General features: G+C 52.6%; 2 protein-coding genes across 5 annotated transcripts in view; one reads left to right on the plus strand and one right to left on the minus strand.

The window, feature by feature from the left end:
* The window catches only part of ruvbl2 (RuvB-like AAA ATPase 2), an 18,356-nt gene extending 18,047 nt beyond the window's left edge, over positions 1-309 (minus strand). The window contains exon 1 of the mRNA XM_038783963.1: positions 232-309. Coding sequence (XP_038639891.1) covers positions 232-309 — 78 coding nt within the window. The remainder of the gene's footprint in view (positions 1-231) is intronic.
* A 761-nt stretch (positions 310-1,070) lies between these two features.
* LOC119956442 (proline-rich receptor-like protein kinase PERK1) lies at positions 1,071-12,074 on the plus strand. 4 transcript variants are annotated; one of them, XM_038783677.1, is made up of 4 exons: positions 1,071-1,251; positions 4,229-4,773; positions 9,536-9,703; positions 11,797-12,074. In XM_038783677.1, the coding sequence occupies exons 2-4, from the start codon at positions 4,281-4,283 to the stop codon at positions 12,009-12,011; spliced, it is 876 nt and encodes a 291-aa protein (XP_038639605.1). In that variant the 5' UTR covers positions 1,071-1,251; positions 4,229-4,280; the 3' UTR covers positions 12,012-12,074. The 4 variants fall into 4 exon arrangements, 2 of the variants coding, with proteins under 2 accessions (XP_038639605.1, XP_038639606.1); XM_038783678.1 differs by lacking the exon at positions 1,071-1,251 and having other exon boundaries at positions 4,122-4,773; XR_005458639.1 differs by lacking the exons at positions 1,071-1,251; positions 4,229-4,773 and adding an exon at positions 5,207-5,306.
* Positions 12,075-19,556: the final 7,482 nt, after the last annotated feature.

The raw sequence follows: 19,556 nt of genomic DNA on the forward strand, positions 1-19,556 counted from the left end.
GGGGGGGGGGGGGGGAGAGATTGCTGGTGGGCACAGAATGGAAACTCGCTTCTGATCGAGGACGGGTCAGGTCGGGGCAGAAACTGGTGCCTCCTAGTGGCTGGGTACGGCCTTTTCAGCTACAGGCACCAGGACAGGACAATAGGATGGGGGTTAAAATGGGTTTGTCTCCCCAATGTTTCCTGCAGTGAGATCTAAGTCATATGGGTGCCAGCCGGGCCTGAGTCTCACTCTTGTCTCCGTGTCAAGTCCCGACTCCGGAGACCTGAACAAAAGTCCAGATGCCAGCGCCGTGGTCGGAGATGCCATCTTTTGGGATGGAGACACTAAACCAGGGCCACCTTGCCTGCCCTCTCAGGTGTCCAGCCAAGATCTAATTCGGAAGAAGAGCGGGGAAGCTCGCCACGCTGGCCCTATCCTTTATTTATTCCTCTGCTAAACATGACCAAAACAGACATCGCAACATTTGTGGAATCCTTCTATGCACAGATCTGCCACATTGCAAAAGTGACTGCACTTCAAAAATACTTCATTGGGTGTAAAGTGCTTCTTTGGGCCATCCCATAGTTGGGAAAGACACTGATGGAAGATGAGTCTCCCTTTCCTCCTTTTTATTATGTTCCAACGGCGATATACAATATAAATAAAATTTTAATGAAAGTTGACACTAATAGAAGATCTTCTAGGTTTGGCAGGTAGAATGGGCTCAAAAGCAGGGGGTTATCCAACGCCGCCGATGCTTCGGACCTCTGAGACTTCGATCGAATTGTACCGTGGATTAATGGAGTGAAAATTGCTTTAGTCCAAAGGGATTCAACGGGAAATGTGCTTGTACGATGTCAACAACTTCAGTAGGAAGTCTCCCGTTGAACCTGCCTCATCTTCTGCCGCCTTCCCGGTTTCCGTTTAATGAGCTGGTCAGGAGAACTGAGAATCGAACTGAAGTCTTTGAAACATGCAGTAGGTTAAGGAGTGGGCAATCCCTCTGAGCGCCCCCCCCCCCCCCTCCCAATGCTCGATTCGCCGGCTCTGATCTATTTTCATGTTTTGCGTGCCTCCGTTCTTGGCTCCCTCCTTCATTCCCTCCCCCACCTCATTATCAGTCAGCAGGGGAGATGTCAGCTTCTGGATGATGTCATGCTTGCTCAGAATATCAGGGAGGGGCCTGAGACACCTGTAAAAGCGGAAAATATCCTTTGTTTGAGTGTAAATCACCACCCGGCGACTCCTGGGTTTCCAGAGCCCCTGGGGGTAAGTAAAGCGTATTTTCAGATCGAAACAGGTACCCGGGTCCGGTTGGAGAGGCTGGGTTTATTCCCCATGGAGCAAAGGAGGTCGAGAGGAATTTTGATAACCCTGCAGGTTTGATAAACCTGTGCCAGCTTTAGATCAGGTACACACAAAAAAGAAGTTGGTCCCATCCACTGCAAGGACTGGGGAATGCAGATTTAAGGTTTGGAGCAAGTGAGGTAGTTGGAAATGGGGGGAAATGTGAGGAAGAACATTTGTTTACTCAGTGAGTGGTAATGGCCTGAACCTCACTGCCCACGAGGCTGGTGGAAGCGCAGATGGTCAGTGATTTCAAAATGGCATCGGCGTCCCTCCTCTCCATGAGCCCCGGCTTTTCTGAAACCCTAAATATCGTCCACCTCCTCCTCCACTATCCTGGCTCAGACCTGCGAACACTCCCGCCCAGAATCATCCCAATTTTTCACAACCCCAAAACATGTGCGCATGACTCGCTGGCTCCCCGCCCACCCCTCTCACTCTCATCTGCTACCCCCTGAAATAACCCACTCATTCTCGCCCGAGTCATACACACCCTGTGCACCACCTTAAACTGTATCAGGCACATCCTTGCTCATGAGGAGGTCCCGTTTACTAATATTTATGTTTCGATCGGACACAGAGGAAGTGCAAGGCTCTCACAGTCATTGGGGCGGGATTCTCCGGTCTTGTCCGTGGCGGGGCCCTTTGTGGGTGAGAACGGAACGTTTGGCGCTCCAGCCAAAACTCCATTCCCTTTCAGCGGCACAGGAAAATCCCAGCCGTGAACGAGGACGGAAGGCTCTGGCCATCGTGTGTCATCGGCACACGCCTCACCTCACTCACCCTCAATTTATTCGTCGGTCGGAAGGAAAATGACACAATGGAAACCGGTGGAATGTGGCAACGGCGTGGGTGGGCAACGGTCAACAAAAGGAGCCGCACTCAGAACCCTGATGGGCCGCATGTGGTTCCCGGGCCCGCGGGTCACCCCCACCGTTATTTTAAACTGTTAATCTGTCGGCTCAGACAGGTCGACACAAAAGATCCAACCTTTATAATTCGGATCAAGATAACTGGGAGGAGGGTGGGGGGGAGGGGGGGGGGGGGGGGCGCGAATCTCACCAGAGCCCTGGGGCCAGCATTGTTGTGCTTTCTTTCCTATACTCTTTTCTCTGTCCTTTTTGTGGCTCTGTTCCAATTATGGCAATCAGCGAATTTGCCCTTCTTTCTATGTTATCTATGTCCGAATGCTTAGAGTCGCCAGGTATCAATTGACACCACCACAAGTTTCAACCGGCTATCGATCAAAGAGCCAAACACCAGTTAGTTAGTTCAAGGTCAAAGGTACTTTAATTACACACAATTAGTCATGCAACATAAACACTACTAGTTAACTACACCTATTGACTAAGACAACCTGTACTTAACTTCGGGCACCTGGCTTAGGTCAGAGGAACAGTGGCCGCTGTTCGATTCTGGATCCATCGGGTTCGAAGGAGTAACTGCTGCTCAGCTGGGCTCATCCGTTTTGTAGCGAGCAGTGAACTTGTACTTGCTTCTGGTGTTGCTGCACTTAGAGACGGCCGTGACCCGGGTACCAGGACCGTTTAACACTTAGCCTCAGGATCACAGAATCCCGCCCAAGGATTTTGTCAATAAATATGTAAGCCACTGAGTGTTAACTTTATTAGTAAGTGACATTTGACCAGTGTGCAAGGATTTTGCTTAATTGAAATTTTTTTTTTTTTTTTATAAATTTAGAGTACCCAATTATTTTTTCCAATTAAGGGGCAATTTAGCATGGCCAATCCACCTATCCTGCACATCTTTGGGTTGTGGGGGTGAAACCCACGCAGACACGGGGAGAATGTGCAAACTCCTCACGGACAGTGACCCAGAGCCGGGATTCGAACCCAGGTCCTCAGCGCCATAGGCAGCAATGCTAACCACTGCGCCACCGTGCTGCCCCTCTTAATTGAAATTTTAGAAGTAGATGGGAAATTAACCACAAAGACCTTTATTCAGTATTTTAAAGAACTGCTTAACTATTAATTGAAAACCTGTCTTTTTCTTGGGTGTTAGTGGGGTTAATCCTGTGTTAAGAATGAAGTTTATTCGAATATAAAAGATCCCCAGATGTCGTGCAATCACTCCTGGAGTGAAGTATCCTTTTTGCACAATTTACAACACAAATAATTATTGGGGTCTTGTCCGGTTTCCTAATATAAATTGGGGTCTGGTCTGGGTGTTGGTGAGGCCACATTTGGAGTATTGTATCCAGGTTTGGTCTCCTTATTTGAGGAAGGATGTGGTGGCATTGGAGGGAGTTCAGAGGAGGTTCACCAGATTGATTCCGTTGATGACAGGTTTGATGTGTGAGGAAAGATTGAACAATTTAGGCTTAAACTCGCTGGAGTTTAGAAGAATAAGAGGGGATCGGATCGGGGTGTAGAAAATACTAAGAGGGATTGATAAAATAAACGTAGACCAAATGTTCCCCCTTATGGGTCAATCGAGAGGCCACAGATATAGGTTGAGAGACGGTAGATTTAAAACTGAGATGAGGAGGAACTACTTTGCGCAGAGAGGGGGCGAATCTCTGGATCTCGCCGCCCCATGGTGTGGTGGAGTCTGAATCATTAAATGGTTCTTGAGAAGGAGATAGATATATTTCTGATTTTAAAACATGGGTTAAAGGGATATGGGGAGGTGGATTATAAACCAGAAAGAGATCAGCCTTGATCTGATTGAATGGTGGAGCAGGCTAGAAGGGCTGAGTGGCCCACTTCTGCTCTTAATTCCTAAGTTCCGATGTATCGTAACACGATAGAAATGCCGGTTTAGTCATTAGTAATGGGATTCAATAGTTGCTCAGATCTGAGGTAACATTTGCGATATGGAGTTTTCTGCCAAGAGAATAATTCAGACTATTATTCTGTCTTGTCTTTCCCCATATTAGTCTCTCAAGGGAAGGAACCAGAGGATTGGGACTGAGGTATAGCAACGGCACAATGAGCCCTTTTGTGCATTTGCTCACCGTTACTTTCCTGTGGAGCTTTCACTCTGCATCCGTGGCCCAGTCAACTGATTACTCCACCCTGACAATGTTCTTCGCCATCAACTCCACCGTCCGCTCCACTTTAAGGGCATCCACCGAATCCTCGGACAACGAAAGCACGGCGCCGGACCCAGCTGAGACCGACCCAACCAACGCTACCGTGCCTCTCAATGGCTCCTCCACCGCTCAAAGTGAGACGTCGCCCGAAGGCGGGGGCTACGGCACTCCCTCCGTGGGACCAGCCGGAGCTTCTGAGAACGGGACGGAGAACACCGCGGGTCCCCTCAGCCCGACTGCCGAGCAACGGCCGACTGCGTCGCCTCAGGGACCCGAGGAGACTCAATCGTCCCCTTCCCCGTCGAGGAGACCTGGGGTCCCCTCACCTACGCTGACAGAAACGCCGGCAAGTACCACCCGGGCTTCTTGTGAAGTCCCCACCCTTCCAGGTAAATGAAGCCATTTTAGTTTGGCTGCTATTGTTTTAAGTTAAATCGGAAACAAAAGAAGTCGCAGGACATCCTAAGGCGCTGTAGCAGCGAATCAAGCTGGCACTCTCCAGGCCCCTAGGGTGAGTTTGAGTGACCTGAGGGGGACTGCAAGTGAGCCAGTCAGCCACCAGAGGGATAATAACGTATCGACTCAAGAAGATAAGTTTTGGTTGATTCTAAATCCAATCCACCCCTATACCTCCAGCCTCCCTCTCCTCCCCATAGTCTCTCCCCCTCCCACCACCAAATCCTTACAGTTAACCCTGGGAAAGGACATGGACTTTGATTTGATATTGAAACAGAGGAAGTGGCCCTTTTCGGTTGTCCCTGTTATGTCACAGAGACACCCCTGTGATGGGGCGGGGGAGCATTGTCAGGTCATAATGAGCGAGGGACAGGTGTGAAAGTCAATCGGGTGTATCGCGAGGGGTAATGTTCGCACAGCCTGTGAAGGGACAAGGCTAAAGGCCGCAGGATCTAATGAGATAGAGGTAAATCGGGCGAATGCACAGAATTGGGGTTTAGGTAATATTTGGAGCGCGATTTAACTAAATAGGAACAAAGTCCCAAAGCAAGCGTGTTCTGCAGTGCTGAGCAACACATGGCTATGAAACGCCACTCGCGTTAAATAAGGGGCCTCTGCGGGGAACGGGCGGCAGAGGCTGCACTTAGCCCCATTTGGTACACTGAGGAGCTCCACGAGAGATCGGGGCAACATTCCAATTTCCAAGCCCCCCCCCCCCCCAACACCCACACAGGACATCCCTGGCCCTATCGCCAGCACAGAAAGAATGCCAGCTTGGCACCTTGCCAGCTTGGCACACAGGTGGTACTGCCAGAGTGCCAGCCAGGGGTACCAGCCTGCCCAGAGGGCATGCACCTGGGGACCTCCGATCCCCCTGGCAGACCCCCCCCACGAGTGCCATTCCGCCTGGTCCCTGTCTGTGGAGACCAGTGCTGAACGGCACTCACTCGAGGTCTCCAGGGAAAAGGGGATAAATCCCACACCTCTGTACCTCGGGAATCTGCAGATTAAGGCGAGACTAGCTGTCTCACTCTAATATGCAGATCTGCCTAAAATTGATCCCGTCCACAATGGGCGGAATTCACATCTCGCGAGGTCGCGTTTGACGTCACGCGGCCTTGCAAGCCGGGTAGATCACGGGAGCGGGGACTCCCGGCATTTATCGACCATTCGTGAGACAGCGATATGAGATAGTCACTGGTAAATCCAAGAAGGGATTGAATTAAATCGCCCATTAAGATGGAGATGAGGAGAACTATTTCCTCTCCAAGGGTTTCCCCCAGAGAGCAGTGGAGGCTGGGCTGAGTTAGACAGATTGTGGACAGACAACGGAGTCAAGGGTTGGGGGGGGGGGGGGGTCGCAGACCACAAAATGGGGGTTGAGACCACAACTAGATTGGCCATGGTTCTGTTGAATGGCACGGCAGGCTCGTAGGGCTGTGGGGTCCATTCCCGCTTCCAAGTCCACATGTTCCTGCGGAATTTAGGAGACTCTCTGTTAGCCAGAGAGCGCTGGGAAGGGGGAACCAGCTCCCACAGGGAGTGGTTATGGGGAACAGCAGAGTCACAGTGAAGAGGAGGCTCAATAAGGTCGAGTGAAATGCATTTTAAAAATCTAATCCCGTTTCTCTGCACCTTACCTGTTACAACGCCCTGGGCTAGGGTGTGGTCAATTACAACCCCACTTGACCCAGAGTCGCAACAACATTCATTTAACCAGTAATTCTTAGTAAAATACCTGAAGTCTTTGATCCCTGGCTGCCCAATAATTACACTCAGCAGCTTTGTAAATTTAAACACAATCACTTTTTATTTATAAGGAGAACTATAATGAAATATGCAGCAAATACAACTGATTAATGATGATCTAATTCTGAATCCCCCACTTTAACTTGCCTTCACTCTCTCTACACACACACTCACACACACATACAAGACAGGCAAACACTGAGGAGGAGGGAGGGGTGAAAATAATAAATATGAAGTCAAAAGATAAGAGGATTTGGTCCAATTGGCTGTTTCTACCACCTTTGCTTCAATCCAGGCTTTCAGTTCGAGGTTTTCACTGTCGATTCATTTGGGTTCTCTGCATTTTCAGAAATATATCAACTAACAGCCTTTCTGGAGAGAGAGAGAGAGAGAGAGAGGACAGGAGGTTCTTGTTTCTGTACTTCCAGAAGTCAAAACCTGGAAATCATTCCACTCGAGTAGGACCCAATAACCACCTGTTACTGGGCAGCATACCACCTATTGGCCAATTCACCGGCCACCAGCCAACCAACCAAACCAGCCACCCCATCTCTCGGGTGCCGAAAGGTCTGAGTTTTTCTATCCAAAGCCAGCAGAATGGTATCTTTTGCAACTTTTGAGTTGCCCGTTCTCTCTGCTGCTTGACTTAAAGACACATGTCAATTAAACATCCATGGATCAAAAATAAAGACGGGGGAAATAAACCAGGCAGGACCCTGACATACCCCTTACCCTTTTTAATATGAATCCACTCGCACAATTATATATTAGCGTTTTCCGTGACACTGAACTCTTATGCAAATTGCGGTTCGTGAACAATCCTTGTTTCTACTCTGTATCAATGTCAGGCAAGTGGAGATTTGGGTTCAGCTATGTCTCTCTGGTTGAATAAGGTGCTAACGTCATACCCCAGTCTCTGCCACAGGGGGAGGCAGTAGGAATACAAGGTGCCACTTTGAAGGGAGTTGGGATGGGGATCATTCATATGGACATGTGCCCCATCAGAATAAGCAAAGTGAAAATAAGTTGGGGGGGGGGGTGTAGAAGGTAAAAGAGGAAGGAAACAGAGATCCGTAGGGCAGGAACTCAAGATGTAGGAGGGAGGTAAGGGTGGGACGAAAGTGGATCTGGCACCTTACTAACCCTTACCGGACGAACATGCTGCCCAATGGGGTGGCCTGAAGACAGGAAGTACAACAACCTGCATGCACAGAATGCAGGAAGGCATCATTACCAAAATCGAATTCAACTCTGAGCCACAGAAAGGTAGAGTTTGACCAAAAGCTGGGTCCAAGCGGTGGGATTTAAGGAGGGTTTGGAAGCAGAGAGAGAGAGAGAGGGGCTGAGAGGTTTAGTGAGGGAATTCAAGGGCTGAGGGCCTCGGCTGTCATTATTGGGGGAGTGATTAAAACTAGAGATGCTCAACGTACTGCACAGAGGAGGAGCATAGAGACCGTGGCTGATTTCTGCACCCAGAGATAACGGGATGAGGGGTTTAGGGGGTGAGGCCATGGAATACTGTGTTCAGTTCTGGGCACCCTATTATAGGAAGGATATTGTTAAACTAGAAAGAGTGCAGAAGAGATTTACGAGGATGCTACCAGGACTTGATGGTCTGAGTTATAAGGAGAGGCTGGACAGGCTGGGACTTTTTTCCCTGGAGCGTAGGAAGCCTAGGGGTGATCTCATAGAGGTCTATAAAATAATGAGGGGCATCGATAAGGTAGATAGTCAACATCTTTTCCCAAAGGTAGAGGAGTCTAGAACTAGAGGGCTTAAGGTGAGAGGGGAGAGATACAAAAGAGACCAGAGGGGAAATTTCTTCACACAGAGGGTGGTGAGCATCTGGAACGGGCTGCCAGAGGCAGTGGTAGAGGCGGGTACGATTTTGTCCTTTAAAGGACAGTTCCATGGGCAGGGTGGGTATAGAGGGATATGGGCCAAATGCAGGCAAGTGGGACTAGCTTAGTGATAGAAACTGGGCGGCATGGACCAGCTGGGCCGAAGGGCCTGTTTCCATGCTGTAAACATCTAGGACTCTATGGAAAGATTTGAAAACAAGGGTGAGTGTTTTAAAATTGAAGCGATGCTGGACTGGGAACCAATGGAAGCCACATTCACCGAGGAGGGGGTGATGGGTGAACGGGACTTTGGTGCGATTTGGGACACAGATATTTGACAGAACCAGGACTGGAAGGCCCAGATTTAAGGTTTTTGGACAAGTGTAAGAGAAAACAGTTTTTTACGTAGTGAGTGGTGATGAACTGGAACTCATTGCCCACAAGGATACTGTAAGCGGATGACAATGATTGATTTTAAAAGTTGAAAGCTCCGTGGGGGAAGGGGGGCAGCATGGACTCGATGGGCTAAATGGCCTCCTTCTGTGCCTCAGTGACTGTACAACTTTGCGTACGTAAGCTTTTTACAATATTCACCCACAGGACACGGACTCCGTTGGCTGGGTCAGCATTTATTGCCTAGTTCAAATTACCCTTGAACTGAGTGACTTCGGGCGGCACGGCGGTGCAGTGGTTAGCACTGCTGCCTCGCGGTGCCGAGGACCTGGGGTCGGACCCGGCTCTGGGTCACTGTCCGTGTGGAGTTTGCACATTCTCCCCGTGTCTGCGTGCGTTTCACCCCCACAACCCAAAGATGTGCAGGATAGGTGGATTGGCCAGGTTAAATTGTCCCTTAATTGGAAAGAAATAATTGGGTACCTTAAATGTATATAAAAAAAGAACTAAGTGACTTGCTGGGCCATTTTCAGAGGGCAATTTAAAGTCAACCACATTGCCGTGGGTCGGGAATCACGTGTACACCAGACCGGGTAAGGATGGCAGATATCTTTCCGTGAAGGACATGAGCCAACCAAGCAGATGGGTTGTGGCGGATGAACGGTGGGATACAGCTCAGGGGCGCTGACTGACATTCTACCTCTGATTTCAGGTGAGAAAGACCCCAAGACAGAGAAGAGCCAGTACACGAAAACACTGGGGGTCTTCGTTGGCTTAGCAGTTGTCCTGCTGCTGGTGTTTGGGTTGGTCTACCTGATCTACAACAGGACGCAAAAGGATGATCCCTTCTCACATCAAAGGCTCTACAACAGTGACCCAGGTACCAGAGGCGATCCGGCAAAAAAGTCGGGCCTGCTCGTTCAGGCTTTTCCCGCTCGGGTTGCCAACACCCTCAAAGGTTTGACCTGGAGCTTCGAGGCATTAAAGATTAATCTTTAGCACACTGCGGTTTGAGTAACACTCGGCAGAAAAGAAAAATCACAGGGACAAAAAAGATGTGAATGTAATTTCTTCGATCAGTTTGGATATGGGATAAAACGGAGAATTTACTCACAGGCCGGGATTCTCCGAAATCCTGGCTAGGTGTTGGCGCCGGAGTCAAAACCGGCGCGAGTGACGCTGGCATCAACGGGCCTCCAGGCCCGGGCATTCTCCCCTTCCTCGGGGGGCTGGAGAGCTGTGCGCTGCTCCGGCATCGAAAGCCGGCCCTACACGGTCGGCACGGGTCTGTGCATGCACGTCACGGCTGTCTCCGCGCCGCCCCCCCCCCCCCCCCGAGCAACATGGCGGAGCTCTACAGGGGCCCGGCGCGGAGGAACATAGGGCCGCCCGGAATGAGCGCGCCCGCCGATCGGTTGCCCCCGATTGCGGGCCTGGCCACCGTGGAGGCCCCCCCTTGAGTCGGCTCCCCCCCCCCCCCCCCCCCCCCCCCCCCACCAGGAGGTCCCCTGCAGCCAGAATGCCGAGGTCCTGCTGGGTAGGCCTATACGCGAACAACGCCAGCGGAACGCGGCGGTTACTCGACACCGGGGCTGGCGATGATTCTCTGGTCGCCGGAAAATTGGCGGCCTGGCGCGTAGCGGCCTGGTGGGATTCGCGTGACCCCCCCCCCCCCCCAGTGATTCTCGGAGCTCAGAGAATCCTGCCCTCAGTATCTACCTGGCGGCAGGGTAGCACAGTGGTTAGCACATTTGCTTCACAGCGCCAGGGTCCCAATTTTGATTCCCGCTTGGGTCACTCTCTGTGCGGAGTCTGCACGTTCTCCCCGTGTCTGCGTGGGTTTCTTCCGGGCGCTCCGGTTTCCTCCCACGAGTCCCAAAAGACGTGCAGTCAGGTGAATCGGGCATTCTGAATTCTCCCTCTGTGTACCCGAACAGGCGCCGGAGTGTGGCGACTCGGGGAGCTGCAGGTCGTGTTTTCCCAGAGTACATAACACAGCATAGTGGAGGCCATTTTGTTGCCAGGGTGATTTGAAGGCCTCAGGCCTGTGTTCAGCCCCGCTCTCCCTGGGCCCTGCTTGCACAGGCTATAGGCCAACCAGAAAGTCAAAAGTGGGAATAGGTTGACCATCTCCCAGTAATATTGGGTCACACATGAAGCTGAAATGAGAGTCTGTGCGGTTGTAACCCCTTTCCAATGTGGGACTCAGCTGCTTATCCGCAGGCCCCCCCACCCCCACCCTGCATCCCCCCCCCCATTGAGAGCTTTTACCCAGAGTGCACCACCTCCTCCGCCATCAGCCACCTCCTGGATGATAAGAGGCCGTGACGACTCCCCATCCGGGATACGACCCAACGTTTTGGACGGTTGCCCAAAATGGGAAAAAAGCTGAACATTCGAGGAGATAGCTCAGCCACTGGGGCATTAATTGAAAGTCTGGGAATGTCCTGCTGCAGGAGCCCAGAGCATCAGCAAACCCCGAACCTGAATGTGACCGATAGTTGTGGACAGGCACGTAAGCTGAGAGTTCAGCCATTTTATTGCAATAAGACCATCAGACGTAGAAGCAGAAGTAGGCCATTCAGCCCATCGAGTCTGCTCCGCCATTCAATGAGATCATGACTGATCCGCTGTGATAATCCTCACCTCCACTTTCCCACCTTATCCCGTAACCCTTGATTCCCTCACTGATTAAAACTCTGCCCGCCAGGGCGGCATGGTGGCGCAGTGGCTAGCACTGGGACTGCGGCGCTGAGGACCCGGTTTCCAGACGTCGTAAGGTGAGACCCCCCCCCCCCCCAACCGCCTACCTGAGGCGATCGTGTGTCAGACAGAGGGCGTAGGTCAGGGTTCAGAGGTCGCGGGGCGCCGTTTACCCGGTACCAGCGAAGCTGACCAGTGGCTGGTCACGGGGAGGTAGGGTTACAGACGCGGAGAGAGCTGGCCGCTAACACTTGCTCCTTCTCTTCCTAGTTCTCAGCCTCGACGTTTCGGTGGAACCCGCGGATCGATTCTACGGGAGCCTGACCCCTGATCTTGGCCGAGAGGGTCAGGGGGACCATGTGACGTCGCAGCGTGCCCTCAACCAGTCAGCGTGCGAGGCAAAGGGCCCGAACTCTCCGCCGCAAACCCGCGACGAGATTCAGCTCAAACCCATGTCCGAGAGCTCGGTGAAGATATTTCTCTAGACTATGTTTTATTTTTTTTTTCCCACTCCGAAGCAATGATTCAAATAAATGTTATGCAGACAGTTCCATTGGTGCAATATTTTGGTGAGAACGGAGGCACGAATTCGATGTCCCTCGCCTGCGCGCCTCGCCACCGGCTTTCTTCAAGTTTCGTTACAGCACTCGGTGCCCGTGCCTCAAGAGCCAGGAGGCCGAGAGTTCGTGCCCCACTCCAGGGCCACTCCGGGGAGTGCTGCACTATTCAAGCTGCCGTCTTTCAGACAAGGTGTTAAACTGAGGTTCCACCCCGGCCCGCCCCTCCTCCCCCTCACCTCAGTTGGAAGTTAATGATTGGGAGACACTGCTTCAGGGAAGAACCGAGGGTGCTCTGTCTCTCTCTCCCCGGTGTCCCGGGACAAGACCCATCCCACAACCAACATCCCCGAAAAGAAATCGCATTGCTGTCCGTGGGAGCTTGCTGTGCGCAAAATGGCCGCCGCGTTTCCCTCATGCCAACGGGGTCGACACTTCGAGAGCACCTCGTTGGCTGCGAATCACTTTGGGACAACTTGAGCCAGCGAGAAGGCATGAATGCATATTGTTGATTCCTGGCTTGCAGTAACTCATTGCCGACACAAGATGGTGGAAAACACCCACCCATCTTGCTCAAGGCGACCCGAGACACTTGGGCGGGGGGGCGGCGGGGGGGGGGGGGGGGGGGGACCCCCTTCCCCGAGGAGTTGCTCTAAGATTCTAATCTCAAAGCTTATTTTAATTTTCAGGGCGAACAGCTGGCCGTGCCTGGCATCGTAAATCTCCGGCACCTGACCCACAAAGTGAGCAATAAAAATAACAAACCGGTGTGGGGTTGGCGAACGAACATGACTCGTCTCAATTCGAGTGCGGAGGTTCCACATCAATCTCCATTCATTGCTCGCTGCATAGTTCATTGGTTTTTCAAAATAATATTTTAATGCGCCCCCTCCTTAACTGTGCCCTGCCCCCCCCCTCTTTAACAGCCCCCTCCACCTTTTTCTTCTCCCCTGTATTTAAAAAAAATTTTTTTTTTTTTAATTTAGAGTACCCAATTATTTTTTATCCAATTAAGGGGCAATTTAGCTTGGCCAATCCACCAAATCTGCACATCTTTGGGTTGTGGGGGCGAAACCCACGCAGACACGGGGAGAATGTGCAAACTCCACACGGACAGTGACCCAGAGCCGGGATTCGAACCCGGGTCTTCAGCACCGTAGTCCCAATGCTAACCACTGCGCCACCGTGCTGCCCTCCTGTGTTTTTTAACAGATTCCTTCAAACCCCCCCCCCACCCCACTCTCCCCAGAGCTCCGGTCGCACGCTTTCTGACCTTGTTTGGTTTTCAAATATGTGCCGTTATAAATTAAATATCCTGTGAATTGAAAGACGGGCTGTCAGTCTCCGCCCGCTTGCTTTCTTTTGCTTCTCCTCGCAGCCCGCCACTGTGCAATGGGCACAGACGTCTCCTATCACCCCTTGCCCATGCTGCCATTCTGCACTGCGAGCCCGCCAGGATGGGCTGTTCAACTGTGGTCGCCATCGCGGCACCCCCCCCCCTATCCTGCCTTTGCTTGGCACCCTGCTCAGAATCGAGTGCCCCAGCCTGGCAGGCACCTCGTCAAAATCTCAGGGAGCCAACGATAGGTCCCAGGTCAGGATAATAATCATAATAATCTTTATTGTCATAAGTAGGCTTACATTAACACTGCAATGAAGTTCCCGCGAAAAGCCCCTAGTCGCCACACTCTGGCGCCTGTTCGGGTACACAGAGAGAGAATTCAGAATGCCCGATTCAGCTAACAAGCACGTCTTTCGGGACTTGTGGGAGGAAACCGGAGCATCCGGAGGAAACCCACGCAGACATGGGGAGAACGCGCAGACTCCGCGCAGACAGTGACCCAAGCCGGGAATCGAACCTGGGACCCTGGCGTTGTGAAGCAACAGTGCTAGCCACTGTGCTACTGTGCCGCCCGTAGGATCAGTGCAGGCTGAGGGATTAAATCGAGGGTATGCCGTTCTGCATGGTTCAAACGTGCTCTTATTACCTCCTGTGTAGCGTGACAAGATAGGACACCTGTTGGCAGAGACTAGGTAACCTCCCCTCGAGCGAGGGGCCCATGTATTACTGACTCACTCTACTGGTGTCAATCCCCCGCTCTGTCCCTCAGTAAACTGCCCCAGCCCAATGTCCTGTTACCGTCGGTCTGGAGTCACACGTAGTGCAGGCCAGGCCCCGGACCAGATAATGATGGCAGATTTCCCTCCCTATAGAACCATTACTGAGACTACCTTTACATACCAGATTTATTAATTGAGTTTAAATTCCGCCCGTTGCCAAGGCAGGATTTGAACCCATGTCCGCCTGAGCCTCTGGACTGCTTATCCAGCAACATCACGGTCTGTGCTGTATTTTTCTATGTTCTATCACCAGCAGAGAATCCCTGCAGTGCAGAAAGAGGCCATTCAGCCCATCGGGTCCACGCCGACCCTCCAAAAGAGCACCTTACCCTAGGCCCACGTCCACACCCTATCACCGTAATCCCACCTCATCTTTCGGACTCTCAGAGGCGGTTGATGAGGGCCAATCCACCCGACCCGCGCATCTTTGGACTGTGGGAGGAAACCGGAGCACCCGGAGGAAACCCACCAAGTCACGGGGAAAACGCGCGGACTCCGCACAGAGAGTCGCCCGAGACCGGAATCGAACCTGGGTCCCCGGCGCCGTGAGGCATCAGCGTTAGCCACTGTGCCACTGCGCCACCCCTCTCTCTCCACGCCTCTTCCCTGTACCAGCTGTTGCTGCTCCACCGCTTCGTTTCGTCCTCGTCGCGCCGTCCAGCAAATCGCTGCTCGTATTGTTTGAGCTTTGTCCCCCTTTCTAAATCTCACGGGAACGATGATTCGCAGAGGGCGCGTTGTCACGTTCGCGCGTCCCGGAGAGGAACTTGGACGGAAGACCGGCCTGGGGCCTTCTTGCTGCGGACACTACTGTTGTTGACACCCTTGGCCACAGACGGCTCTGCCTAGGCTGATGCTTTTGTGCATCTGAATCATATGCAACAGTCCCACACATAATCACAGCGAAAGGGGGGCGGGGGAGGATTTTACTTCGCAAACACACAGCTCTGGTACTGGATCCCGAGGGGTATGGCATCAGCTGGAGTGCTAGTCCTCAGCTGCTGTGCGATGTTCCCCGGCTTTGTAAGTGTCAGATACCAGTCGTTAATTAGTGGAGGACGACGCCAGGCTGCTTCTGCCCTCCGAGCACAGCTCTGCAGCCACCTTCCTGTAACTGGGGGAGCTAGAAAACCAGGAGGGACTGGGGGGGGGGGGGGGGGGGGGGGGGGGGGGGGGGGAGGTGGGGGGGGGGGGGGGGGGAGGAGGTTGGGAGGGGGGGGGGGAGAGAGGAGGGTGGGGGGGGGGGAGAGAGAAAGCGAGGACAGACTGTCAAAGATTGAAACACAAAATATAGAGAAATAGTCATTTCGAGGGAGAGGGGGAAATAGATGGAATATGGACAGAGTGAGAGATCAGCGAGGCAGAAGAAGAGAAAAGGCAGAAAGAGAGAGCTGGCGATAAACGGGAATGGTGACTGAGCGAGAGAGACAAAGTAGCGAGGAGGGGGGGATAAAGAAAAGTGTCAGAAAAACGAGAGGGGGGGGGACACACAGAAGCAGAAAACAAAAGATAGAGATAGAGGGAGGGAGACAAGAAAGAGATAGAGATAGAGGGAGACAAAGATATAGAGATAGAGACGGAGAATAAAAGAGATAGAGGGAGACAAAAGAGATGGAGATCGAGAAAGTGAGAGAAAAAGAGATGGAGATTGAGAGAGGAAGACAAAAGAGATGGAAATAGAGAAAGTGAGACAAAAAGAGACGGAGATAGAGAGAGGGCCAAAAAGAGATGGAGACAGAAAGAGGAAGACAAAAGAGATGGAAATAGAGAGAGGGAGACAAAAAGAGATGGAGATAGAGAGAGACAAAAGTAGATAGAGATAGAGAGAGGGAGACATGAATTGCCGATAGAAGGGAAGGCAGAAAATTAGAAAGGGAAAAGGACAAAGAAAAGTGATGAGCTTGAAAGAGAATCAACAGAGAAAATGAAACAGCAATAATGAAGGAAAAAAACGAAAGTATTATAGAAAGCGAGGACAATTGATAAAGAGGGATCATGCACAGGGAAGAATGAGGGACGCCGGAGTGATTATTGCTCATGCTAATTCCTGCACTGCAGCATTAGCTCAGGGTCAGACACAAGGTTACTGCAGAAGACCTTAATCTCTTGCAATCCGCTGTAACTTCACTCTGGGCTGAAATATCCCAGAGTGAAGGAAACATTTGCATGGGATCATGACGAAAAGGTCAGAATCGTTCAGTTATTCAGCCAAGGGGTTTGAGACCCAACTGCTCCTAAGATTTGTATTTAATCTTTCTCATTTGGCCAGATTACCCTTGCGCATTTTGCTGACACCGCGAAGCAGAGCCGCCAACACTTTCAGAGGTGTAGGCTAGAGAGCTCAAACAGGGGGCAAGGTTCAGGACTGCCTGTCGCATTGGGGAAGGGAACATAGAACATAGAACAGTACAGCACAGAACAGGCCCTTCGGCCCTCGATGTTGTGCCGAGCCATGATCACCCTACTCAAACCCACGTATCCACCCTATACCCGTAACCCAACAACCCCCCCCTTAACCTTACTTTTTAGGACACTACGGGCAATTTATCATGGCCAATCCACCTAACCCGCACATCTTTGGACTGTGGGAGGAAACCGGAGCACCCGGAGGAAACCCACGCACACACGGGGAGGACGTGCAGACTCCGCACAGACAGTGACCCAGCCGGGAATCGAACCTGGGACCCTGGAGCTGTGAAGCATTTATGCTAACCACCATGCTACCGTGCTGCCCCCGTTAGCGGGTTAGAAAGAGGGGAGAATTAAGAGCTTTACTTCAAGGAATAAATACTCAGACCTTCAGGCCCAACAACCCTGACATTCTTTGGTAGCCCAGTCTCATGCTTCACAGTCTCCACAATTAGCGCCGGCCCTAAGGTTGCTGGCGCCCCGGGCAAGCTGAACTTCAGCGCCCTTGGGGGGGGGTTGGGGGGGGGGGGGGGCGAGGGGGGGGGCGGGGCCGAGGCGGGGGTTGGGGCCGAGGGGGGGGGCGGGGCCGAGGCGGGGGGGAGGCGGGGGGGGGCGGGGCTGAGGCGGGGGGGGCCGAGGCGGGGGGGCGGGGCCGAGGGGGGGCGGGGCTGAGGGGGCGGATGGAGGGGGGGGGCGGCCAGGGGGGGGGGGGGGGCGGGAGGGGGCCGCCCTGGGGGAGGGCGGCCACCGCGCATGCGCTGGTTGGCACCGGCCCAACTGCGCATGCGCGGGACCCGAGTCTCTGGCGCCCCCTAGCACATGGCGCCCCGGGCGACTGCCCGAGTTGCCGGTACCTTGGGCCGGCCCTGTCCACAATGGGAGTCACTGGCGAGGCCAACATTTGTTGCCCATCCCTAATCGCCCGTGAACCGAGTTTTGGCACACCTCCTAGAGGGGCAGTTCAGACCACATCGCTGTGGGTCTGGAGTCACATGTAGGCCAGACCCGGTAAGGACGGCAGATTTCCTTTCCTAAAAGGGGCCATTAGTGAATCAGATGGGTTTTTATGATAAAAAAAATAATAGTTTCATGAGACTAGCCATTGAGTTTAACTCACTTAATTGGATTTAAATTCTGCAAAGCCACCATGGTGTGATTTGAACCCATGCCCATTATCTTGGCCCGACTGACTTGCTATCCCAGAGACATTAGCACAACCTTCGATGGGCTGAATGGCCTCCATCTGCACTGTAGAGATTCTATGATTCTAGCCTCGCTGGTAGCTCAGTATCCTTGCCTGTCAATCTTATTTCACGCCGAGCGATTGGAAGTTGTGGAATGGTTGAAAGGGGACGGCACTGACATACTTAAAAAGAAAGCTTGATGCACACACGGAGGGAGAAGAGAGAGATCTGGGCTGTGAGGCAGAGTGGGAAGAAGTAATAGGAAAGGAAGGAAGGGCTTCCGGTGGTGGCTATGAAGGAGTAAGTTGCACATTTGGTGGCTCCCGCTCGGGTCGGACATTTGGACCCTTTCCCCCGATTCTTTGTTGGACCTGATTCGGAAAATTAATGGTGGATGCAATTGTGAAGAGGAATCCTAATTCAGTGCATTGAGAGGTGGACCAGGAGTGCTCGCAAAAGAAGGAATAGGCGAAGAGAAGGCTTGGGCTGAGGCTGCAGCGGGAGAAAGCATAGCGGACGTCCGGAGTTCTGGCTCGACGACCCAGCGGTCGATGAACAGCTGATGTAGTTCATCCAGGAGGGCTTCGCCAAGCAGAAACAGGACTGCTTGGACCCAATTAAGGAGTCGATTGCGACTGGATGCTCAAGATCGGGCGATCCAGAAAGGGGAGAAGGCGCTGGCTGAGCAGGAGGAACACCCAGCTGTACTGGAGTTAGATGTGGGGATGCTGAGAGACCAACAGAAAAGGCTCTAGGAGAAGGTGGAGGACCTAGAGAATAGGTCCCGCCGGCAGAACCGGAGAATCGTGGGTCTCCCGGAGGGATCCGATGGAACGGACGCAGGAGCTTACATAGCGGGCATGTTCGAGAAGTTACTGGGGGAGGGGACATTCACCCGACCCTTGGAGGTGGACAGGGCGCACAGAGCGTTCGCGAGGAAGCCGCGTGTGGGGGACGCGCCCCCGAGGGCAATGGTGGTGAGATTCCACAGGTACCTGGACAGGGCGTGTATCTTATGGTGGGCCAGGCAGACACAGAGCTGTAAGTGGGAGAACAGCATCCTGCGTATATATCAGGATCTGAGCGCGGACGTGGCCAGGAGAAGAGCAGGGTTCAACCAAATAATGTCAACCCTTTCCAAAAGGAAGGTCAAGTTTGGGCTGCTGTTTCCAGTCCGTCTTTGGGTCGCTCATAAGGAGCAACATTTCCACTTCGAGTCGCCCGAGGAAGCGATAGAAGCTGGAAGGAAAGTGCTGGTGGCGGACTGAGGTGTTTGAACTGAACTTTGCTGCAGCGTTCATGTTGGAAAGGTTTTGTCTTTGGACGTTGCGTGTAATGCCCTCTGTATAGATTTGAGGCCTGCGGCTGAGCGCTGTGAGTTAAAGTTTGCATTTGCACTGATGGGAGATGGAGGTGTGAATTTTAGACGTTGGATCTTCTTTTTGATTTTCTTTGTGTTTCTTTTGGGCAATTGGGTTGGGATTGCTTTCATTTGCATATGTGTGTCCAAGCCGGGGAGGGGGGGGGGGGGGAGAGGGAACAATAGGTGGCAAAATGTCTGGCGCCATGGGCGGGGGGCCACCAAACTAGCTGGGCGGGCTACCTCACAGAAGCGCAGCGTGCGGGGGGGGGGGGGGGGGGGGGGGGGGGGGGGTGGGGGGGGGGGAGCAGCTGTTATGCTTGTTGAAGGGGGTGGTTTGCATAGTGCTGTTACTGGGGGGGAATGTTCTGCTGACGGGGGAGGGACTTTTGTTGTGGG

This window comes from Scyliorhinus canicula, chromosome 23 (assembly GCF_902713615.1).
Source record: "Scyliorhinus canicula chromosome 23, sScyCan1.1, whole genome shotgun sequence".
Classification (NCBI taxonomy): Eukaryota; Metazoa; Chordata; class Chondrichthyes; order Carcharhiniformes; family Scyliorhinidae; genus Scyliorhinus; species Scyliorhinus canicula.